The 24965-nt window shown below is 43.6% G+C and overlaps 3 protein-coding genes, 1 long non-coding RNA gene and 1 pseudogene across 4 annotated transcripts; 2 read left to right on the top strand and 3 right to left on the bottom strand.

Moving 5' to 3' along the window:
* The first annotated feature begins 6349 nt into the window (after positions 1-6349).
* On the top strand, positions 6350-9446 carry LOC136453889 (histone deacetylase HDT3-like). Its single transcript, XM_066454441.1, has 8 exons — positions 6350-6499; positions 7375-7445; positions 7663-7874; positions 8019-8074; positions 8183-8370; positions 8458-8548; positions 8845-8971; positions 9062-9446. Exons 1-8 carry the CDS (start codon positions 6487-6489, stop codon positions 9120-9122), a joined length of 819 nt encoding a protein of 272 aa, XP_066310538.1. The 5' UTR covers positions 6350-6486; the 3' UTR covers positions 9123-9446.
* A 4766-nt stretch (positions 9447-14212) lies between these two features.
* On the bottom strand, positions 14213-17388 carry LOC136455506 (histone deacetylase HDT2-like; annotated as a pseudogene).
* Positions 17389-18107: 719 nt separating this feature from the next.
* Positions 18108-20081, bottom strand: LOC136453887 (histone deacetylase HDT2-like). The gene is made up of 6 exons (XM_066454439.1): positions 20065-20081; positions 19463-19654; positions 18939-18998; positions 18737-18833; positions 18527-18659; positions 18108-18409 (listed from the first exon to the last, which is right to left on the bottom strand). The coding sequence occupies exons 2-6, from the start codon at positions 19559-19561 to the stop codon at positions 18337-18339; spliced, it is 462 nt and encodes a 153-aa protein (XP_066310536.1). The 5' UTR covers positions 19562-19654; positions 20065-20081; the 3' UTR covers positions 18108-18336.
* A 105-nt stretch (positions 20082-20186) lies between these two features.
* LOC136453888 (uncharacterized) lies at positions 20187-21549 on the bottom strand. Its single transcript, XR_010759088.1, has 3 exons — positions 21422-21549; positions 20488-20555; positions 20187-20383 (listed from the first exon to the last, which is right to left on the bottom strand). It is a non-coding gene; the product is annotated as an uncharacterized lncRNA (long non-coding RNA).
* Positions 21550-21915: 366 nt separating this feature from the next.
* LOC136453886 (NDR1/HIN1-like protein 13) lies at positions 21916-23802 on the top strand. Its single transcript, XM_066454438.1, has one exon. The coding sequence runs from the start codon at positions 22323-22325 to the stop codon at positions 23703-23705; it is 1383 nt and encodes a 460-aa protein (XP_066310535.1). The 5' UTR covers positions 21916-22322; the 3' UTR covers positions 23706-23802.
* Positions 23803-24965: the final 1163 nt, after the last annotated feature.

The following is a 24965-nucleotide window of genomic DNA, read 5'->3' as shown; positions in this document are numbered from 1 at the left end:
CGACTTCATCGACCTCTTCCCCAAACGTCGCTGCCCGTACGTAGACTTCACCGACGAACATGATGGCGACTTCTGGATCATCCCCCTACGGTGTTAGGTTCGACACGTTCTTCCTCTATTCTCTATCTATCTTTGTCTCTCTGTTTAGAACGTGTTCTAGGTCTTTGATTCATCCAGTAAATGTTTAACACCTCGGATCTACTCCTAGATGATCCTACAAGTATTAACAATGGTATCGAAGCTCGGTTTGCTAGGGGTAGATCTCGATAGGGGCTAGAAACGATTAGAAAAGAAAAGAATAAATTAGATCCTTTCGGATCTAAGCAGACAGAAGGGGTTCCCTAACCCTAACCCTAACTGAGTGAAGAAAATAACAAAAGAAGATGGATTTGGCCTAGAAGAGAATCAAAGTCGAACCCTAAACCCGTGAAGACCCTCTAGGAAAGAAGAACAGTGGGTCAGGTTTCGAACCCTAACCCTAGATCTAAACTATAATCCCCAACATCGATTCGGATAAGAGAAGTAGAAACCAAATCCAAAAGTAGAAAGGGGAATGGGGCTAGGGTTTTTTGGCCGACGCGGCCGAGCAGGTTTTGATCCCACGAAGCCTACGCTCGACCGTTGGATGAGATCCGACAGCGAGGTTTCCACGGGCCGCTCTCGGCCTAGGCGGGCGAGCACGCCGGGCTGCTTTGCCGGCCCAGGCCCCATGTTGCGGCCTGGGTCAGCGCAGCGCACGTGCGCACGAGTGAAAGGGCAGAGCTGGGCTGGGCCACTATGCGAGTTCCGACCCAAGATCAGTTTTTTATTTTTTATTTTCCAGTAATTGCTTATTTCTAGAAAATGAAAATAGCTCAAAGAAAATAGAAAAAATAATTTTTCCCTATGGGTAAAATTCAAGAAATTGAGTATACGTTTTCCGCTGCTAAAGAAATTATTTATTCTCTAGTTTTTTTGAACCAACGTGATATTTAATTGGAGAAAAAGAGATTTTGACATGATTATGATGTTGTTATTTTCTGACCAACGTTGTTAATAATAATATCGTAATTTTAATGATTTTATGCATTATTTTTACTTCTGCCCAACGGTGATGTAGATTTAATGTATAAACAGTTATATGTTTTTATTTTGACCAACGTTGGAATCAAGGCATGCAACTGTTGTTATTATTTATGTTCTCACTCTATATGAATTGTGTTTTCAGGCAGATACAACTTGATATGTTGTATTAAAGAGATCCCCACTCTCAAAGGTGATAACTACACGTAGTGGAAGAAAAAAATTGACTTGGCCTTCATCTTGGTTGAGGTGGACTAGGTAGTCACCTCACCGTATCCCACTGAGCCTGTGGCGTCGGTGAGAGAGATAAACGAGGCTGATGCCGCTTGGGCAACTAGAGAGAGGGATTTTGCATCCCAAAAGATGTCCTATGACCTTGAGCATAGGAAGTGAGTCACTGCCAATAAGAAATATTTGGCTGTGATAAAGAACACGATTGAACCTGCAATTGTGGGCTCAATCCAAGAGTATGACACCGTCACCGAGTACCTTGATAGAATAAAGAGTCAGTTCACTGGCTCTTCAAAGACATATGCTACCCAGCTGATAAAGCAGCTGATGACAGAGAGGTACTCTAGAAATAGTGGCATAAGAGAGCACATACTAAGAATGAGCAATTTGGCATCCAAGCTAAAACCAATGGATCTGGCTCTCAAGGAAGAGTTTCTCATCCATCTGATTTTTGCTTTCTTGTCTAAGGAATTTAACACTTTTGTTGTCAGCTACAACATATAGCCCGAGAAGTGGGACTTAGAGAGGCTCATGGCTATGTGTGTGCAAGAGGAGGAAAGAATAAAAGCTGCCAATGGTGGCACTATCAATTATGTGAAAGACAACAAGAAAAATAATAATAATGCTAACTCCTTCTCAAAGCCAAAGGGAAAGGGTCCCATGCTACATCAGCCTCAGCAGAACAAGTTCACAGTAGAGAAAGACCAGTGTCTCTATTACAAGAAGACAGGACATTATAAGAAAGATTATCCCGATTACTTAAAGATGATCATGACAAAGAAAGGTGAGAATATTATTACGTTCATAAATGAATCCCTGTATGTACAGTATTCAAAATCTACTTGGTGGATTGACTCAGGTGTAACTGTTCATGTTGCTAATTTTTTACAGGGATTCCGTTCGACGAGGACTACGCAAAGAAGCGAAAGACATATTAAAGTTACAAATAGAGTCCAAGCAGATGTCGAAGACGTTGGCGATCTTTCTCTAGAGCTTGCTGATGGCTTCACACTTTTATTTAGAGATGTACTTTATGTTCCCTCTTTATAGAGAAACTTGATTAGTGTTTCATGCTTGGACAATGATGGATATGGTTGCCATTTTGGAAATGACAAATGTAAGATAACATTTAATAATGCATGTGTTGGTCTTGCTATCTTACAAAATAAGCTTTATTTGTTATCACTACATGATGATGTGAATGTTGTATGCGATGATGGGAACATTGCGTACGACAATAAGAATGTATCCTCATCTGTGGATGTAAACAGAAAATAAAAGAGAGCTCACGATGCGTCGTCGAAATTATGGCACTATCGTTTAGGCCATATTTCAAGGGAGAAAATAGAAAGACTAGTTAAGAATGATATTCTTCCTTCATTAGAGTTCTCAGATTTAGAACAATGCAGAGAATGCATAAAAGGAAAGTATGTAAAGAAAATTAAGAAAGATGTCAAACGAAGCGCATGAATTTTACAGATTATTCACACAGACATCTGTGGTCCATTTTCTGTAAAGAGTGTGGATAATTATGATTCGTTCATAACATTTACAGATGATTACTCCCGTTATGGCTACATTTATCCAATCAAAGAAAGAACATAAGCATTGGATAAATTTAAGATATTTAAGACAGAAGTTGAAAACCAACACAATTTAAAGATTAAGATAGTCTGGTCCGACCGTGGGAGAGTACTACGGTCGGCATACCCCATATGGCCAAGTTTCTGGACCTTTTGCAAGGTTCTTACAGGAGAATGGTATAGTAGCTTAGTATTCTACACCGAGCGAACCTTAGTAGAATGGAGTAACTAAAAGACGCAATCATACCCTGATGGATATGGTGTGCAGTATGATAAGTTACTCCACCTTACCATTGAACTTGTGGATAAAGGCGTTAAAAACCACCATTCATATTCTCAATAGAGTATCAAGTAAGTCAGTGCCCGAAACACCGTATGAGTTGTGGATAGGAAGAGTATCCTCACTAAACCACTTACGTGTGGGGGGGGAGTCCTGTTGAGGCTAAAGTATTTAACCCAAATATTAGAAAACTAAATCCCAAAACAGTAAGTTGTCATTTCATTGGCTATTTAGAAAAGTCAAAAGATTTTTGTTTCTACTGTCTAGATAGACATACAAAGTTTATAAAAATGAGACAGCTGTCTTCCTAGAGGATGAAATGATGGGGGGAGCATGGTACCTCAAAAAATTGATCTTGAAGAGAAGCGGGTGTATGCGCCCACTCCGATGATTTATGAGCCATTTTTATCACTACCTGCTATCGCTGCACCGACAGTGCAAGATACTGTGGTGCCAGCACCTGTTGTTATTCTGCCTGTGGCAATAATGAATAACGATGAGGAACCTGTTCTTCAGGATCCTGTAGAACCTATTGCCACATATGAGAGGGAGCAACAATAGCCTCAAACAGAAGATGTGCCAAATGTGGAGGCCCCTAGAAGGTCTCAAAGAGTTAGAAAATTAGCTATTCCTGCTGACTATGAAGTATACAACACTGAGTAATTTCAAATGGAGGATGATCCCACCTCATTTGAAGAAGCCATGAGAAGTGATCATTCATAAAAGTGGCTTGAGGTCATAGAAGATGAAATAAAATCTACGAATGTCAATAAAGTTTGAGACTTAGAAATAATTCCTAAATGAGCCAAAACACTAGGCTGTAAATGGGTCTACAAAACAAAACTTGATTCTTAAGGGAATATAGAGAGATATAAAGCGTGACTTGTGACAAAAGGCTTTACGTAAAAAGAAGGGATTGATTACAATGAGACATTTTCTCCAGTCTCATGTAAAGATTTCTTCAGAATCATAATGGCATTAGTGGCACATTACGATTTAGAATTACATCAGATGGATGTAAAGACGACATTTCTCAACAGAGACTTGGAGGAAAATGTTTACATGACACAACTGAAAGGTTTTGTCCTGAAAGAAAAAGAACGAATGGGATACCACCTAAAAAAATCGTTTATAGATTAAAACAAGCTTTAAGACAGTGGTACTTGAAGTTTGATCAGACAATAAGAAATTTTAGGTTTAAAGAGAATATTAAGGATAATTGTGTCTATGCAAAGTTTAAGAATGGGAAGTTTATCTTTCTTGTCCTATATGTGGACAATATCTTAATTGCGAGTAGTGATGTCAGTCTACTACTGGAGACAAAGAAGTTTTTATCCTCAAAATTTGATATGAAAGATCTTGGTGAAGCCTCGTTCGTTCTAGGGATTGAGATTCACCGAGATAGAAGTAAATAGGTATTAGGACTGTCACAAAAGACATACATAGAAAGGATCTTAAAGAAATTCAATATGCACAAATATAGTCCCTCACCTGCTCCTATAGTCAAGGGCGATAGATATGGAGATTTTCAATACCCCAGAAACCAATATGAGATCGATCAAATGAAAGCAGTTCCATATGCTTTAGCTGTCGGAAGCTTGTAATATGCTTAAGTATGTACGCGTCCTGACTTGGCATTTGTTACCGGGTTACTTGGCAGATTCCAGAGCAATCCTGGAACAGAATACTAGAAATTAGTAAAGATAGTCTTGCGTTATTTGCAAGGAACGAAAAGGCTCATGATGACGTATAGAAGATCTGATTCACTCAATATAGTAGGATATTCAGATTCTGATTATGTGAGAGATGATAGAAAATCCACGTCTAGATATGTATTCACTCTCGCAGGGGAGCTATTTCATGAAAAAGCTCAAAGTAAACCGTCACTACATCATCCACAATGTATGCCGAGTTTGTAGCGTGTTATGAGGCAACAGGACAGATAAACTGGCTAAAGAAGTTTATACCCGGTTTGAAGGTGGTTGACGACATCTATAGACCATTTAAGTTATACTACAATAATAATCATACAATACAGTATGCTCACAACAATAAGTCAAGTGATGCTGCCAAACACATTGGCATAAAGTATTATGTTGTGAAAAATAAAGTTCAGGATCATGTCATAAGTCTTGAGCATATAAGTACCGAAAAGATGCTCGCGGATTCGCTTACAAAAGGCTTAACACCCAGCGTGTTCAGAGAATATGTAGCCGGCATGGGTTTAAGGGAAAATCTATAATTCCTAAACAAAAGAAGGCCCAAAGTTAAGCATCTATTTTAGAACAGAGTGGTGTGTTGTAGCTGTTAAATCTATCGGCAATTGATCGTGACGATGAAACATGCTCTATGCGCTAATCTGTAATGGAATGAACAAAAGTAAATGATATGAAATTGAAAGATGGTAGGAGCTCAAAGGGAAGATTGTTAGATTGATCTCTAATCCTAAACTGGGACCAACGGTCTAGTTGGACCTTTGATCCGCACCCTGATCGGGGACGTCCAGCCTACTATGGTTGGAGGGTCCCTGTCACACTGCGCAATAAGTAGAGGTGGGGGCCGGCGGCTCTGAGTACGAGGTTCGCCTGAGCCGAGCTCCCCACCGAAACCTAACCCCTAATCTGATTAGAGAGGGGCGCAACCAGTGACGGAAAGCCATCAGCCGCGCCGCCTCGCTCCACCGACGTCGACGACTTCATCGACCGTGCACAGACTTCACCGACGAACGTGATGGCGGCTTCTGGATCATCCCCTGCGGTGTCTGGTACGACACGTTCTTCCTCTATTCTCTCTCTGTCTCCGTCTCTCTGTCTAGAACGTATTTTATGTCTTGGATTCATACAGTAAATGTTTAACACCTCAGATCTACTCCTTAGACGATTCTACAAGTATTAACACCATTGACTAATTTATTGTCGAAGAAAAATACTATCCATTTACTGAAAAAATAGACTTATGAACCAAATAAATAGGACGATAGAGTTAGGCCTGGCCCAGCCTAGGCTGGGCGGGGCGCTCAAGCCCAAGGTGAAGAACTCCGTGAGACCGTGTCCCCATTTTCCTCTTCCTCTGCGATTCGAAAACACAGGTCAAAAGCCGCAACGCCCATATATGAAAAGAAAACACGCCAACGAACGGGCCAGATCCCCAGGGCACGAATCGGACGGTCCAGACGATCCGTCCTCCCTTTAAGAGCGGCCCCTCCCCGTAATTCCCTCTCCCACAATTCGACTCCGCCGCTAAACCCTAAAACCCGCACCGGCGCCTCCCGTTCCGACTCCTACTCCCCACTCGGCTAGGGTTCTGCGCGGCCGCTTCCTCGTCGGCGCAATGGAGTTCTGGGGTAACCACTTCGCGCTTTTCCCCTCGCTATTACTATCCTCGACTGCTCAGTGCGATTCGCGGCTCGGTTTCTCAACCACTGCTCCCCTCTGGTCAGTGCGGGAGGGATCGATCGATCGACTGTTCTTACGCGTACTAGGCGGTTTTCGTTTCTGTTTGCCATTGGTAGTCTCCGATTGCTTTTCTTTTTTCTGTGATACCCGGTCCAGATGTCAGTTTATATACTGCTTTATGTTACTTTTGGAATTGAACTGAAGCTGCGATGGAGTTAGATTTAGCTCGTTGTGTTGTCTGTAGGCATCTATCATACAGCTAGTGTTCTTTTTAGTTGGGTAAAGCACTCCTGTTGAAACGTATGTTGTTTGGATGTCACTTACTACATTTGTTCTATGAATTTCGAATTGGGATATGTATGAGTCTGTTGTCCATGTCTCCGTGGACAGGTATCATGGAAGTTTTATTTTTGCCCCTTGGAGAATGATTATATTCTGTTCATAGATATACGTACATATATGGTATGTCATTGGTGGCCACTGCTGAGGCTATGTACTGACTTAACCAAGGTTGGATATTGTGCATCTTACTTAGTCACTATCTTCATACTTGGCCAATATGTTTTGTCATGTGTGAAAGATATGGTCAGATTTCTGTGGTTGACTGCCATGGTGCAATTTGTTAGATTTCTGTGGCTGTCCGCCAGTCAGTATGGTGCAATTTGTAAAGAAAGCTTGGTATCTGATAGCCACTTGTTGATATTAGCTATCACTGTTTGGTTTTTGGATTTGGTAGAAAGTGCATTAAGTAGTTTTTTTCTTTCTATTTTTGTTTCTTTGTTTGCAATACTAAATTAAAGAATTGATTTTTATAATCATACAGGTAAAGAAGTAAAGCCAGGAGCCACGGTTTCTTGCGAAGTTGGTGATGATTTGGTTATTCACCTTTCACAGGTTTACGCACCTTACCCCTGTAAATTTTAGGTCCCTTTGATTTGATTCCACATTGGGCTTATTTGATTCTGCGTTGTAATTGTAATTTTTGATTCCACATTGTAATTGCATATGCTATATGAGTTTTTTAGGTCCCTTGGCTGATTTGATTCTACATCGTAATTGTAATTTTTTATGAGCTTTTTTAGTCCTTGTCTGATTTGATATTTTTGCTCAGGCTGCACTTGGAGAACCAAAGAAAGCGAGTGAGAATGTCATTGTCTCTGTCAAAATCGACGATAAGAAAATAGTGCTTGGAACCTTATCAGTTGAGAATCATCCTCAGATTTCATGTGATCTTGTCTTTGATAAAGATTTTGAGCTGTCACACAATTCCAAAACAGCTAGTGTTTTCTTCTGTGGCTACAAGTCCCCTGTTCCTCAGTTTGAATATCCTTACTTACGATTTTCAAGATCAAGATTTATGTCCTTTCTTATGATCATCAAAATTTACAATTTTTAAGATTTTTGTTTAAAACTGGGCCCTGTTTCATGGTAACTCTATTTTCCTTAACCGCCATTGGTTTTATTCACGTCTTATTCTGGTGAAGATAGTTCAGATGAAGAGCTAGAAACCGATCAAATTCCAAGTAAGTGGTTTTCTTTTTCTATTGCAATTATAAATTTCATTATGCATAACAAGTGTGCAAAACAAGTTTTATTGCATGTGTCACTTATTTTGGTTTTGGTTTTCCAAGAAATTTCTGCGACAAAGGTTCCAGTGAAGGGTGGTATAAAAGTTGAATCGTCTTCTAGTGATGATGATGACGATGACTTCACTGGTAGTGAGAGTGATAGTGAAATGTCTGATGAAGATGAAGTGTCAAGTGGTGCAGATCCTAGTGATGATTCTGATTCAGATGAACAGACTCCTACCCCAAAGAAGGTTTGCACTAGATAGTTGTTATTTTCCTCTAGTGCTTATTGCAGTCATGTCTCACCCTATTTATTCTGTTCATTCTTTAAATTGTAGACTGATGTAGTAGTTGGCAAGAAGAGAGCAATTGAAGGTGAGGCACTTTCTGGTAAGAAGGCTAAGTCTGAACAATCTGCTCAGAAAACAGGTGAGCTGCTCCTTTCATGTTCTTATAAAGCCCAACTAATGGATGTGTAATGTTAACATGTGAAGTCTCAACTCTTGTTATGTTCTTATATAAAGGCCAACTAATGGATGTGAAAGGTTAGCGTGTGATGTTTAACTATATTTTCATTTACCTAATATAAAGCTCAACTAATGGATGTGTAATGTTAACATGCGAATGTTTATCTAACTAATGGGTGTGTAAGGTTAACATGTGATGTTTAACTATATCTGTAACGTCAACATGCTAATGTTTAACTATGTTTTCATTTACCTAAGGTGACAAGGTCTCAACTCATTCTGCAAAGCAGTCTAGCAAGACTCCTGCAGACAAATCTACGAAGACCCCCACAGCTGACAAGAAGTCCCCCAAATCTGGTAGCCATGCCTGCAAGTCATGCAACAAGTATGTATAGTTTATAGTTTTCTTTTTTTTTTGGGTGAATGATTATAATTTGCTATTATATAGTTTGCTAATAGTATCTTGTTGGACCAGATCTTTTGGCAGTGCGTCAGCACTTGAGTCTCATCAGAAGGCAAAGAAGCATGAAGCCTAGAGCATGTGCTGTACCTTATAGGTTGATCTACTCGAGCTATCAAAATTAGTGGTTTTATTTTTGAACTTGAAAATGCCAAGTTTGGAACTTGCCCAGTAGTCATCTGATTAGTGGTCTTATTATTTTTGAACTTGGGAAATGTCAAGTTTGGAACATACCCAGTATGTTTTGTTAAGAACATAGGAAACGTCAAGATAAGAACAGGCCCTGTTGGCCCAGTTTTGGTCGTCGTTGAATGATGCTAATGTTTGAATTGAGTATGTGACCCGTAAGGGAGAATCTTTGTTATCTGGTAATGGCCTAGTGCAAATCAGTAGTATCTTTTTCACATTTGTTAACATCTTGCTATTACGGTGTTTGTTTTATGTCTTACTAATCCTGTGCACGCAAATTGGCTTGCAAGGAATGGGCACGAAGTTTTGACCATTGATTCCTCTGAGAAGTTAAAATAAAATATACTGAGAAAACGCTACTAATTATCATGCTACTAATGTATCATTCAAAAAGTTGTACCTTCAAATCCAGTATGCCCTACGTAAGAAAATCAGGGATTATATCTCAAATTGTGGTAGCAAATTGGGTGCAACAATGCATCATTCTTAAACAAAAGCTCAATTAGCCATTAGGCAGAAAATCTGTCGGCAGATAAAACAGCACCGTAGACATATTCACGAAGACCAATAGGGCTCAGACATTGTGATGCTGCCTTAGCAGCAACGGTATGAACACTTCTTTACAGTCCTTTCCAACCCCACAATTATCTCCTTGTTCATGAATGCTACTTCACTTACGAGCACTGTCCTTTATCTTGCAATGAGTTTCCAGACCGATAGAGCAGTAGAAAGTCATGAACAAGACTGGAAAGAACCTCCTGATACAAATACAAGAGGCGAGAAATTACTGCTGCACGACTTGCAGGCATAGCCAGTGGATTGCTTAGACTGTCAACCTAAACGCGGCACATATTCCACGGTTTGGGTCACGTACAGGGAAAGGGTCACGGACCCAAAACTTGCCTTCTCCAACAGCCAAGAGGGCCGTAAACGGAATGGGGTCGTCCACAGCCTCGCTCGCCCCCGTGGCCGCGCTGCTGGAGTGGCTGGGCCTCCGCATCGCGCCCACCGACGACCACCAGGCCGTCCTGCCGACAATGCCCGCGCTGCCGCTCCCGAGCCTGCTCCCGCTGCCCTGCGCCGAGCTCTAGATGGGCGACGGAGACGGGGACGGATGGCTCTGCGCCGAGCTCTGGATGGGCACGCACCCCGCCGCGCCCTCCTCGCTGGCGCCCGACGTCTCGCTCCATGACTAGGTTGATCGTAACTGTGCTCGGCCGCGCCATCACCACGAGATGGGGGTGGCGACCTCTCCTTCCTCTTCAAGGTCCGTGACGTCGCCTCCGCCATTCCCCTTCCTTCTCTCGTGCCCCGCTTGGCAGCGTCGGCTACGCCCACGCCCCGCCGCGGTCCCGCCTGCCTCGTCGGCCGCTCCCCGTCGTGGGTCCGCCTCGCCGTCGTCGTCCGCGGGCAGCGCGCCTCCCTCATCTCGCGCCTGCGAGCGGGCAAGGCACCCGGCCATGGTGGCCCTCCCCCACCCCTACGGCGGCCTCACCACCCCGGCAGTGGCCCTCCCCAACCCTGACGCGCCTGCTCAAGCGACGGCGGGGCCCGAGCAGCAGCAGGCCAAGATTACGCCAGCCATCCCGAACCAGCAGCAGCTTGCGACAGCCGGCGCCAGGGACTTCCTACTCAAGCGCTCTCGCGACCGCCGCTTCTGGAGGAGGCACCACCGACGGCGGGACCTCCTGCGGCCGCGGCTTCTGGAGCAAGCACGGGTCGTCCCCGTTTGGCGGCGGTGGAGGCGCGACGCGGATCTGGGGCCACCCGCGTCTTCTCCTTCCGGTCATACCGCGTCGGCGGCGGCGCGGCATGCAACCCGGCGCCGGAGCGGGTCTTCATGTCGCGTGCCCCCCTCGATGCTGGCCGTGGTGAGGCGGAGCAGCCACGCGGCCGCCACGTTGAGCCGGCTCTGATCGTGGTGGTGGGTCTGGCACTGCGTGGAGACGCAAAGAGACAGAGATAGGACGCTTATTTGCGTTCCGCGTCGCCTCGGACGCAAAATGGGTCGTGCGATTGCCTACTCCGTTGGAGCGTGTCTTTTTGCCGCTAGAAAACTGTGCACCACGTATTTTGAGTATGGGTCACGTTATGCGTACGCTGTTGGAGACAGTCTTAGAGCTGTCGATGATTGACCAAGTATTCTTCACCTGCTTTGATGATGTATAAGGGGTCGCAACATGGATCTGGCCACTTTTAGCCCTTGTTTGGATACTCTCAAATTCACCTTAATTCACATGTATTGAGGTAGATTGGGATGTAAATAAGCTTAACTTTCACTTCAATCCCCTTAACGCATGTGGATTGAGGTAGATACGAGGATATACAAACAAGACCTTAAGGGGTCGCAACATTTATCTGGCCACTTTTCATAGCAGCACCACTACCTGCGAAGTACATCACAAACTGAGGTTCCGGTGCCATGGAGAAGAACTGTGAGCTACACGAGTTAAGTACATCACAAACTGAGGTTCCTGTGCCATGGAGAAGAACTGTGAGCTGCCTTCCTCCCTGGAGGTGTCTTCAAGGGTGTTTCCGCAGGCCTATTCGCCTTCAGTACTCTGCATAAAAAACCAATATCAGGAGTATCATACAAAGGAGATGTGTTCTTTTTAAGAAAAGTTACAAAGTTCAACCTTTGGAGACTCCATCCTAACTAGCAAATATACATTCTATGCTCACAATATTCATGTGTAGACAGTCAAGTAAATAGTGTGAACGAAACCCCATATATATATTCACAATAGTTATACTTTGTAACTTTTAAATTTAGAGGCAGGAGGACATTTAACATAATTTGTGTTTGTTTTCATCTTATTGTCTTTTATGAAATAAATAAATTCTTTTGGAAATAATCATCATTGTCTTGTTAAATATGTTAAATATTTGCAAAAGTAAGGCTAGGCAATGCAAATTCAAACATGAAATAAGTAGTGCACAAACACTATATAATAACTAAATTTTATTGGATCATATAACAACCCAAAAAAGAGTCACGGTTTATATGTGCTTCACGTCAAGGTAAAAGCAAGCTTCTAACTAAATCTAATGTTCTTAGATTTTTTTTTTAAAAAAATATAATGTTCTTCTGGGTTGGTTTGTATTTACCAGTGAAAAAACTGAGTTGGACCAACTAAAAATTATGTAAGATGGCTCAACTCCCGAAACTATGTTCCAGCGGACACCAAAAATTTCTTTTTTCTATTTCCAAACCTTACCCTGTCCTTTCGCTCACGAGGACCTGTTCCGAACAAAGGAATAGAAAACAGAGGAACCTCAGTTTATATGTCCTCAGAAATCCCTTCCTTTGCAGGTAGTGGTGATGTACTTAAGTTGTGATGTACTTAACTCGTGTAGCTCACAGTTAGAAAACAGATAAGAACCTCAGTTTGCAGGAATGAGATGAGAGTGTAGTAGGAAAACAGAGGATTGGAAAACTGCAGGAAATGGATAGAAAGTGGGTGTTTGGAACACAGATGTTCATATCACAAGAACCAAAACACATGCAAGTTATAAAAACTCATTAGCCCTTAATGATATGTTAATTAACCTCATTATTTTCTTACCTGTCCAGCGCTATGGTTCCAAAGTCCAAACTTTCAGTCGACACAAAAGCAAATAACGTTCATGTAAGTCAGCTGTATGCGGCCAAAGAGCTATATTAAGAGCTTGCGGCACCGTGGTGATTAACAAATCCGTTAGCTTCACATGCAATGAGAAAGCAGCGAGTGCCGAGGAAAAAATATTTGTGGACTCGAGGGCGCTGCCTTGCGTTCCTGCATGCATGTAACCTCTTTTTGCCGAAGGAAGGAACCACCGGCATATTTCCTTTCCTATATTCATTGAGATGCGCACGTGGACTTCTTGTCAGGGCCGATTGGTTCTTGGCTCGTGTAGGAGTCGGACTCATCAATCCTTTTCCTATTTGATTCAGCAGCCTCGTAGATGAAAAATAGAAAAAAGAAGATCAAACGATTTTTATCCTTTTCTATTTCGATTAGGATTTCTATTTCTATTCAGGTTATTCAGGAGTGGGGGAATCTATATTTAGATTAGAATATCTAGTTTGCATACATCTATATAGTTAGGGAAGGGCTTAGTTAGAGGGAGATGGACAAAAAAAAAAAAGGATTGGACGAAAAAAATAGCTAAAAATTTTGCCTCTTTGTTATTAAAAATAAGGCCTTTTCGTTTGGACGGGCTCAAGTAAAGTTCTTATAGTCACAACGTCATTTAAATTATTGCAGCTGAAAGTAGTTTTTTTACGGTCTCAAGCTTCTCGTCATCGAACTATGTAAATGTGAATTTCGAAAACCATGAACTAAATATAATATGTAATTAAGAAAAGAAACATATACTCAGTTGAGGGCGTTTCCCGTATGTCAACATGCAAGTATGCAACTCTCCCGGATTCGAGCCCAGCAGCAGCAGGTCCAACATGGGCTGTACTTTTACATCAGAAATCCCTGAGTTTCTTAAATTCAATTTAGATCCTTCCACCTTATCTTTCTCTCTTACACTTTTTGACCAGGATCCCTTCCTTCTCTTATATTTCTTTTTCCGATCCATTTTCCTAAACCACGAACAGAGGCGCCCAATCTCGGGACGATAGTCCTACAGGGACTCTGTAAGCGGATGAAGAGGCAGAAAAAAATATGGTAGAAATTTTGCCTTTTTATTATTAGGTGTATATATATAGATATAAATTTTCATTTGAACTCTGAACTCTGAGTCTCACTGAGTCACTATCATCCTAATCACTGGAATTTTGAGGATCAACCATGTTACGCAAATGAATAATATGGTCAGAATACCCGTGATATCCAGTGCTGGTAGAAATGCATCGACGCACCGAACAAGGTACAAGGTTTAGCAAATGGATAACAGATTTATAGACCCATACACAGGAAAAATGTGTAATCATATACACAAGGAATTTGGTCCAAAATACATGATTACCTAGGTTGTCTTCAGTAATACAACAAAATGACTTATACTTTGGCTAGCCACTCAATTTATTTATTATTTATTGGTATCGCAATAAATAACCTCATGATTCATCACTTATACAGTTATACCAACCTCTTCTGAATCAACAATCTTCATCACTTTCACCATCTTCAGTGCCCCCAGCATCAGCTTTAGGTTTATCAGGATCCTTTGTTTCCTCCAAGCTAATCGTTGGTTTAGAGGACTCGGTGGCAGTAGGCTTCTCCAAGCCGCATTTACTGTCTTTGCTCTTATCATCTGAACGTAAACAATGTTAAGCGAGTGCTTCAAGGATACAAATGGGAGCTCATATTAGCTAATTTAGCAGATTTCTGATGCACAGACAATGAGGTTAGTGGATAAATAGCACCATGAACTAAACATGTATATCTATGAATCAGTCATAACTAGAGAGAAGCGAAGCAATCTTAACTCTTAAACAAAATTGTTATGTAGAACAAGGATATATCATGTGCATTAGTGAATAATGGAATAGCCTGTGGAACCTCCTCGTCAGATTCATCATCTGATTCATCAATCGCCATGCTACTTATGCGACACATTAGGGATGCCCAGTAATGAAAGAACAAGAGAACTACCTTCTTCAGTACCAGTGTCACTGTCAGATGTGATAAACGACAGGGCAAGCAGTTAAGGGACACAAATTTGTGCTCGAGCTTCTTTGAAAATATTGAAGAAAGTAAAATAAAAGGATAGAAATTGCTAAATTTAAATCCGAGGGCAGAGATGGTGCTGGTTTTCGACGTGTGTTGTAACTCAAACTCCTTGTTGTATACCAAACTAGTTGTATATACTGAGGGTACTTTTCAACTGAAAGTGTTCCAATCAGAAGCTTTTTCTCTTTGCCATCAAACTTCACAAAAACTCTCACATCCTCATTCAGTCATTCTCCTCGCTAGCCTGTAATGCTACCTTAAAAGGCCATTTTTTTTAGAACACGTCCATTGACACAAAAGGCCAACAACTGAAAGTAAAAAAAAACACCAAAAGTAAGAGTGGTTATTATTACTAAATCTTGTATAAACCGACCTATGAAACATGGAAACAGAACTCTCCTGGGTCACACTTCACAGTCGTTCCAGGTCTGACTACAACTCCTGGAAATATAAGCATACCTTTAAGATAAACTATTGTGGTCGCAAATTGCAGGAAATAGGAGATTTCTTCTCAGGGAACAAGGCCATTGGCAGTGCTAACATCCAATTATAACATCAATTGCATTTATATAGTCAAAGAATACAAGATCATGAGAAGAATGTAACCAGAGTTGTTCACTACGAGCATCAGAGTAATCGTAATGTGAACTTGTGAAGCCCACACAAGCACCATGTCATCGCAGCATCATGTTCATCTGATTTGATAGGAAACCTCCTACAGTTCATGAAAAGCTGAAAACCTTACAAGCTAGACTAGTTTCCCTCGACCTTGTCAGTCACGGAGCAGTCTGATTTACCATGCGCTGCTGCAAAGACTGCATAAGCTAAAAAATCATCCATTCCTATCCTACATTCATGGAATACGATCCTGAATCACACTAATCCAGGAAATTTACAGAAGGAAGCAGCAATACATACTACTGAGTAACAGTAGAAGACAAGTCGTAGTCTTAAGTCTTAACCTGACTGAACCAGCGTCACCCAGGAAATAACAAAAACCTTTCCCCAATCAACAAACAGAGATGCAAATGCAAAATTGCACAAAGGCCATCTATGAAAACCCTACGGGATGATGAACAGAGTGATCAAACCTCTCACCCTTTCTACATTGGATCCAGCATCTCCGTTTACCAGCACAAACTATCAAACGAGACACAATACAAGCAGGGTGAGGAACCCCTAATATCCACTAGAGAAGGCGCGATCGGAGAAAAGGAACAAAAGGGAGATCTCGGCGTGCGGTACGAACCGAGTGCTGTTCCGCATGTCTCGACGAGGAAGAAAGGCACGCCACGGAGTCCCTGGCGGACGGCGGCTTCTCTGCACCGCACTGCTTCTCGAGTGCTTTTTTTTTAAACGGCAAAAGCTTTGCGCAATATTTATTAGACGGGTAGAAGACAAAAAAAAAAAAAAAATGTCTACTACACAACCATGTGTTTTATGCAGTTTCAACACATGATTTTTTTTGCACCATAGGACTACACAACCATGTGTTTTATGTAGTTTCAACACATGAATTTTTTTTCACCGTAGGATTAAGATCCAACAGCCTCCACCATTCTTCTAGCTCCAGCCTCCACAGATCACAGATCACAGATCATAATTTTTTTTGCTATGGAAGGACAAATCACAGTTCCGCCGCCGCCGCCGCCGCCGCCGCCAAATAACAGATTATCCACAAATTGCAGTGGGATCCATCAATTGTTGCATGCGCTCGTGAGGCCTACGGCCGGCGGGGACCGCCTGCATGTGCTGCTGCAGCCGCGTGCCTGCGCTGGGCGAGGTGCAAGAGGCGCTGCTCCCTCTGACCGCATGAGAGAGAGGTAGGGCCCGGGCCCTGGCTGACAAAAGGCAGTGGACAGGAGAAGCTGCATGCGCCCGCGTCCCGCCCGCCTAAACCAACCGATCCCGATCGGATCGGAAGATCAAAAACCGGTTGAAAAAAAATCCATGTGTGTGTTGTATATCATTTCTACAAAAAAAAAAGGTTTTAGTACAATTTGTCTGAGCGCTTCAGCCGGGATCAAAACGACCGAAATAAAAACGACTGAAGCGCAACCCGCTAACACCTAACAACAACAAAGGCCCCTTAGGGGCGAACAGAAACTGATAACCATGTCGACTAACTTGAGGACGTTTTAGGAACCATTGCCATGTTGTATTGGTTGATATCATCATTGTATAAACTAGCTACTTGTTTTGGTCTTCTTGCCTTCGGTTCGAAAGTTCTTCTATTATGCTCCTTCCAAATATGCCACCAGAAATATATAATGATTCCATCAAACATCTTCTTTGTTACCTTGTCAAAGGTGGCTCGACACTTTCTCCAGTAATTATAGACAGAGCCAGATTGATCGATATTCCTAAGATGAGTGATGTCGCACCAACTTTGAAGAATTGCCCAAGCCTCCTTTGTGAAACTGCAATCCTTGCACAGATGTTGAGGCGTTTCAGGCTTAGTTCCACAAAGTTTACATAAAGGATCATTTGACCAGTTCCTTTTGATTAAGTTATTCGCCATTAGAATCTTCCGATGTAGTAATGTCCAGGCAAAAAACCTGCACTTAGGTTCAGTACGTGCTTTCCAGATTGGGGTTAATCTTAATTTGTTGTAGGCCCCGCGAACTGCATATTGTAGGCACTACTAGTCGTGTATGCCCACTTGCTATCCACCTCCATCGAATATTATCCTCAACTTCACTATTTATTGGTATTTGTTGTATTGCCTCCCAAAGGTCGACATGTTCTCTGAGTTCATGAGTGTCACTAATCGGTAGTAAATGTTCTATCCATTTGTTGTTATTCAACGCCTTGTCTACATGTTATAAAAAAAACGCCTTGTCCACTTTGATCTTTTTCTTTTGCTTCTCGAGTGCTTTTGGGAGCGGCTGTGACTGCTTCCTGGGAACGCGAATTCTCGTTTGGCCCAGTGGGCTCGCAGCGTTTCGTGAGTAATGCGAGAATTCAGTTTTTTTATGCAAAAAATCAATGCGAGAATTCAGTTTTGCAAGCAGTGTCTTCTTTATCCTTTTATTTGGAAATGAAATATCGTTTGTTTTCCTTTCGGCGTTACTCAGTTACGGGTGGAGACAACGAAAAAAGATGAATATTCGTTTGCGAGAAACAGGAAAGAATCACAGAATCACCATGCATTATATTCAAGAAAAGGAAAAGGCTGAAGAAAACCAATACATTGGCGACGAAATTCCAACGCTCTAGTATAGCGTGGACCATGCTTCAAAGTACTAAAACATAAGTTATATATAAAAAAAGTACTAAAACATAGCATTTCACTACTCCAACGAGAGAATCAACTTCTTTACTCGCAGCCCAGCATAAAAATCCAGAAACCTGACCACCACTACCAAAGGCAAGTGCCCAAGCCCAAATTGCCCAAGCCAGGCTTCTTCAGGAAAAAAAAAAAAACTTCACAGCTCATGTGTGAGGACTACGCTTATGCTTCTTCACCTTGCAGTGAGTTTTCAGAGCTATGTAGGAATTGAAAGTCCTGGATATGAAGAAAAGCTCGTGTGTCAGTATATATTACAACACATGCGTGAAAAGAATGATATCATATGACAAAATCAGATGGAGACAGGTTCGAATAAAAGGGCCCAGAACTTACCTGCTGCACGAGTTGCAGGCATATCCAGTAGGTTGCTTAGGCCTCTCAACGATTGAAGACGTCTTCTTCACCAGCTTGGATGGATAAGGGGTGGCGACATGGACATAGCCACTTCTCATACCAGTACCACTGCCTGCATGAAAGTTGATCAGAAGGTGAGATTTATGTGGCATGGGAAGGAACAACAATGTAGACAAGTCAACAAATAACACTTCTCATTAGTGTTCTTGCCCTTAGATGGTGTTGTCATCCTGGCCTTTTTCTCTGGAGGTGTCTTCAAGGTTTTTTCTGCTGGCCTATTCTTATCCTTAGCGCACAGCATATGTCAAAATGGATTATAGATACAGTTTCAGGATATCATAAAAATAATGAGCAATGACAACATTAAAGGTCAGCTTGAACAATCTCACACCTTTGGGGAGTCTTCATCATCTTCGTTTGAACTCTCACTAGCATCCTCATCACTGAAATCCTGAAACACCAATCATATCATGCAAAAAAAAATCCGAATACATGTTGTTCTAGTGTTTGTAAAATGTAATGCGCTACACAAAGGATGGACTTAAAGCCATGGAAGATGGAACCCATCACTTCCACTTAATGCGTACAATAACTGAGCCAATTTCAGTCATGAACAAGGTATAAGTTCCATGATCAACCACTAGGTTTACTATTCAGTAATCGGATAACAGATCCACAAACAGTACTAGTTTAATAAATACAGGGAAAACATAGAATCATACACATACGAAATTTAGCCCAACTGCCTGATGACCCCTGGTTAACAATCTTTCAGAGTTTCAGTAATAATTTATAGTGACCAGCGCTTGGTTGTTCACTGAATCCGTTTACCATTATGTTAATAGATATTATAGAAGGACGAGAGCAATAACTAAAATATTCAAAAAATAGTAGCTGTGTCACAGTTTAACAAACCTCATCATCACTAGTTTCACCCTCTTCTGAATCAACATAGTCTTCATCACTGATATCATCATCAGAGCCAATATCAGTTTGCAGTTTCCCAGGATCCATTGTCTCCTTCAGAGGTAGATGACTGAATAGCAGCAGGCCCTGGCGGTGCAGCAAGCTTCTCTGCACTGCTTCCAGCTTCTTTGCTCTTATCAACTGAATGTAAACAATGTTAAACAAGTGTATGATTCTATCCACTTGGCAGCTCAAATAAGTAGTTTCGTGAACGATACAAGAAGAATAGTCACAGTGTAAAGTGTAAACCAAAAATATAAATGAATCAGGCAAGTTGAATCAGTCATCATATACTCGAAAGAAGCAAACAGTTTTAACCCTGAAATAACAATTGTTATGTACAACAAAGGATGTACCATCTACACTGGGGTATAGTGGAACATCCAATGGAATCTCCTCATAAGATTCATCGTCTGAAACATCATTTTTTATGAAGATTATGTTAAATGGGCAGAACACTTTTTGAAACATCAATTTTTTATGAGATTATGTTACATGGGCAGAAAAATATCAGAGATACTCTATACAACGAGAACAAAAGCAGCATTTACCTTGTTTGCTAGAAGTGTCAGATGTGGATAAAGACAGGACAAGCAGTTAAGGAACAAAAATTCATAGTAGAGCTTCTCTTAAGCATGGACGAAACAAAAAAGAAAGGATATTTTTTCTCGAGATTGCTGAAGTTGTTGCCAATAACAGAGATGCTTCTGGTTTTTGAGCTGTGCAGCAACTGAAACAACTCCTCCAAAAACAAAACAGTTCTATAGTGAGGGTACTTGTCATCTGAAAGTGTGGCGATCAAAAATCTTTGTCATCAACTTTCATAAAGATCCTCACATCCCCATTCCCCTTGCCAGCCTGTAGTGCTATCTGTTGTGTATTACAGTTCCAACAGACAAACAGTAAATAAATAGGATCTACCCTCAAATAAACCAAAAGGAAAGCACAGCCATTTAAAAACTTGTAAAACTGACCTGTGAAATATGACAAAAGAGACCCCCTGGGTCACACTTCACAGTCTCTCCAGGTCTGACTACTACTCCTGGAAATATTAGTACGTTTTTTAACCAAAAAAAAGGGTATAGACTTTAGCATCCATAGTTATATATGGGGGTCACAATTTACTAGAAACATGGTATTAAAAAGATTTATCCACACAAAACAAGACCATTGGCAGTGCCCATTTCCATATACAACATAAAACATTCAAAGCTTGAAAGCAAAAGAAACAAACTAATGATAAATCAAGGTTAAAAAGTACAGGCATTAAAGCAATTGCGGATTTAGGTTTACACAAGCACCATTACATTATGGCACCACAAGATCGTTCCTGGAAACCTTATGTTTATAATCTAAGCTTGTCACCCTCAAACTTGCCAGCTTATCACTAGCACAACAACTAAACTAATCATCCAACCGTATGTTCATCAAACTATGGTTCAATCACACCAATGCCGGAACTTTACTGAAGAATCAAGGAAGGCGCAACACAAATTCACTGTAGCCCCAGATAAGTCGTGTTCAAACAGTATAAGACTCGCGCAGGAGATACCAAATATAACGAAATGGTTATGAAAACCCTCACCCCACTAAACAATGGCATAAAGGATCACCAGGGAACCCTGCATCGATCAATCGCATAAAGGATCACCAGGGAACCCTGCATCGATCAATCGCATAAAGGATCACCAGGGAACCCTGCATCGATCAGAACCCTAAGGAGTAAGGAGTACGTCGGGATCGGACTGTTTGAATAGGTCACGTTACGTTTAGTGCATTGCATCCAACATGTCCTACTAAAAAACAGACTAACAATGCGACGCACTCCAATAAGAAAAGAACGATCGCAAGCAAGCATCATTTACAAAGACCAGAGCATAATAACAAAAGGAAAACAGTGATCCGCACCAGTGGCACCACATTGCCGCATTTCGAACCCCATGGCCTGCGAACGGGGGCAAGGCCACCCAATTCCCGGACAGCGCTTTCTCCGCTCCGCTCCGCCGCGCTGCTTCTGGTCCTGGAAGAGGGTTTTGTGGCTTGTGGGGGGCGCAGTCAGCCGAATCGAAGTGGCGACGCGGAGTGGAAATGGAAAGGAAGAAAGAGGGAGGCGAGACGTCCGTGTGGACCTTTGGGCCATGATGGCCTAGATCTTCCGGTTCGGCTTGGAGCGGAAAAGGGAGCCCAGTATAGTGGGCTCACATGGGCTGTGTACGTGAGCTCTTCATTGGCATACGAATGCCGAATGCGTCACGTACATACAGAGAAACAAAAACCTTTGCATCCCAGACCAAAGAACACAGCCTTAACTGTCAAGCAAGACCGCGAAGAAAAACGGCATCAAAACATCAGAAAAGCAGTACGATTTCCATGGATCATGGCGATCCCCATGGCCGTCGACAGAAAGTGCTTTTTACAGTACATGCTGGCAAGCAGAGTGCTCAGATGGAGCAAGGTTTTCGGCGGTGGCAAGGAAGCTCTCTTGCCAAGCCAACGCAAAATTCCTGGCTACAGCCTACACGGTGGTGCTGCTAGTAGTATAACTAAGCAGCTCAGATGGAGCGTGGCTAAGTTGCTTGCCCTGGTTACAAATCAAACGATTCCTTGCTTGCCCCCCTTTCCCTCCAAAATTCTCGCTCCCGCCCATTTCTTCCTCCTCTGCTTCGTCTTCTTGTAAGTGCCAAGTGCCAACTGCATCCTCGCTCACTTGGAACACCACTCCTTGATTCCTTTCCATTCCGTCACTCCCTTCTTGCATAGTGCTGGTACTTCTCCGTTTGCTTGCTTCTGCTCTTGCCCAGCTATAGCCATGAGCAAGCAGCCGGTGACACCGCAGGCGGGCGGCGCCATCAGTGCTCGCGGAGCCGATGTGGCGCCGCCTCAACCGGGGACCGGCCACATTCGCTTTGCAACAGTGCAGAGCGACGGTGCCAGGGACACTGCCCGGCCCCAGGTGCGCACAGAGCCCCCCAGGCCGACCTACAAGCCTGTGTCACAGAGGAGACAAGAGCCGGCGGCCGACGAGCAGGCACAGGTGTACGGACAGAATCCGCTCGGAGGCGGCCTGGAGGAACCGCCGGCGTCAAAACCAACGCGGCGCTGGGGTAGCCGTGCCTGGCTGGGAGGAGCTGCACTGCCGCAGGCGGCAAGTCACTCCGCAGCAGCGGGAGGGGCGCTGCCACCACGGGGCAGCATCCCCAGCCCCGGAACAGCTGCGTCGCCGACCGTTGACGTCCCCGACTCGTCGGGAGGAGCACCGGCACCGCAACTACCCCGGCCGGGTGGCCTGAAGACCAATAAGACCATCGAGCGCGTCAGCACGCTGCAGAACGAGACGGCACCCCCGTCGGAAGGAGCACCGGCACCGCTACCGCCACGGCGCGGTGGCCTCAAGCCCAATAAGACCATCGAGCGCGTCAGCACGCTGGAGCCGATGCTGGGTGGGAGTGGGAGTCCAGCGCCGCCGCCGCAAGCGCATGGTGTGCCTCAGCATCCGCAACCGAAGCCGGAGCCACGTCAGCATCAGCACGGTGCCTATGTGCCGCCGAACCAGTCGCCGTCCGGGACGAAGAACTGGGCGATGCTGAGGAAGGAGAAGAACGCGAGGAAGCCACTGGCGTTCTGCTTCACCTTGTGCTGCATCCTGTTCTGGCTTCTGGTGGTCTGCATCGGCCTCGCCATACTGGTGGTGTACCTCCTGTACCACCCCAAGGCGCCCCGGATCCACGTGAGCACGGCCACCCTCAACGCCGGGTACATCGACGAGCTCCCGCCGCCGCACCTGGGCAAGGCGCTCAACTCCGACCTCTACGTGCTGGCGGCCATCTACAACCCAAACACCAAGGTCGACGTCGTCCTGCGCTACATGCAGCTGGACCTCTACTTCCAGGGGAGGCTGATCGGGACGCAGGCGGTGTGGCCGCCGCTGTACCAGAAGCCCGGCGACTCCGCCCTCCGGAGCGTGCACCTGGTGGTCAGCGAGGTGGTCATGACGCAGGAGGACGCCGAGGTGTGGAAGAACGTCACCACCGGCGGCGGCCTCGTAGAGATGCACCTCCAAGGCAAGTTCTACGTCCAGCTCAACTTCGGCCGCTGGCTCCCGTTCAGGTACACGGTCAGGCCGATTTGCGCGCTCTGGCTCGACCCGCCGCCGGCGGGCGCCCTCCGCAGGGCGCGCTGTTCAAATCGCTAAGGCATTTTCAGGTACATGCGCGAAGCAACCGATCAGTTATGTGACGAAAAAATAATAATGCTTCGCGCGTGCAGCGTGCTCCTAACATTACATAGAGTTATTATTAGAACAGCTCTCGTGTATTTTGGTTTCTACAGTAGCTATTTTTTTTTATTGAAAACACATTTGGGAATTGGGATTCTTGCAGTTTTTTTTTAATAAATGGAAACAGAGATCGAACCAGTGACATATGTGTTAAGCCAGGCAACAGCTTGGACGGTTGGATCTAATGAGCTATGAAGAAGTGAATCAACGCTACGGATCGTGTGTTGTCAACTTGTTGGTTGTCTACGCCTGCAATGCAGAGAAGATGCTTTGTGAAGTGAAGCGCGTCAGAGAGATGCCCAGCAATAGATTGCGTCATTGCCTCTCCATTTGCCAAACTGAGAGATACCTCCCTTGTCCCTCCAGAAACGCACATCTCCGGTACTACACAACCTTGCAATCTTAGCCTTGACCAACAACCATGTTGTACCGTCCCATTGGCATTGCGGCACCTCTCTGGCAAGAACAAAGCAATCTCTGGCAAGAACCAAGCAATCCAGCTGGTCCGGAAGCAGTTCCTAAGACATAACGTCAGATGAAGTTGAATCCATGCCGCCGCTGGAAGGAGGCCAACCACCAGCACAGTGACCATCCACAACGACGCACCCGGCGGGCAGTGGTGCCAGGGCTACCAATCCGGAAATCCCGTAGTGCCGCTGAGTGCTCGATCCTCCTCTGTCAAGGCCCACGAGCAAACGGCACTTCTGTAAAGTATGGCATAACAGCAAAAATGTGGAACAAGTGTGGAGTGACACATCTATTCAGTGTAGAAAGGGATTTCCAATCGATGGTAAGTACTTCCAAACATTGGTTGATGACAAATATTATGATAACATCAAGGATATCATCATCTATAGACAAACCACTGGATATGCCTTAAGAGACTGACACAAAAACACATGAACGTCAATACAAGTTGACATGATATACCTTGTTAAAATTCATATATGAAGACAAAGATGACCATTTGAAAGCTCTAGTTTGGTTTTGGTGAATTGATGAAACCCTAAGTGCTAACCTAGTTTATCAAAGTGATTATGAGATAGGTAGCACTACTCCAAGTGGTGAAACAAATTAAGATCATGACTTGATGATGATGATGTCATGGTGATGATCAAGTGCTTGGACTTGAAAAAGAAGTAAGAGAAAAACAAAAAGCTCAAGGCAAATGTGAAA

This window comes from Miscanthus floridulus, chromosome 5, assembly GCF_019320115.1.
Source record: "Miscanthus floridulus cultivar M001 chromosome 5, ASM1932011v1, whole genome shotgun sequence".
Classification (NCBI taxonomy): domain Eukaryota; kingdom Viridiplantae; phylum Streptophyta; class Magnoliopsida; order Poales; family Poaceae; genus Miscanthus; species Miscanthus floridulus.
Note: the sequence above shows the minus strand (reverse complement) of the source record. Positions and strands in the feature narration are given on the sequence as shown.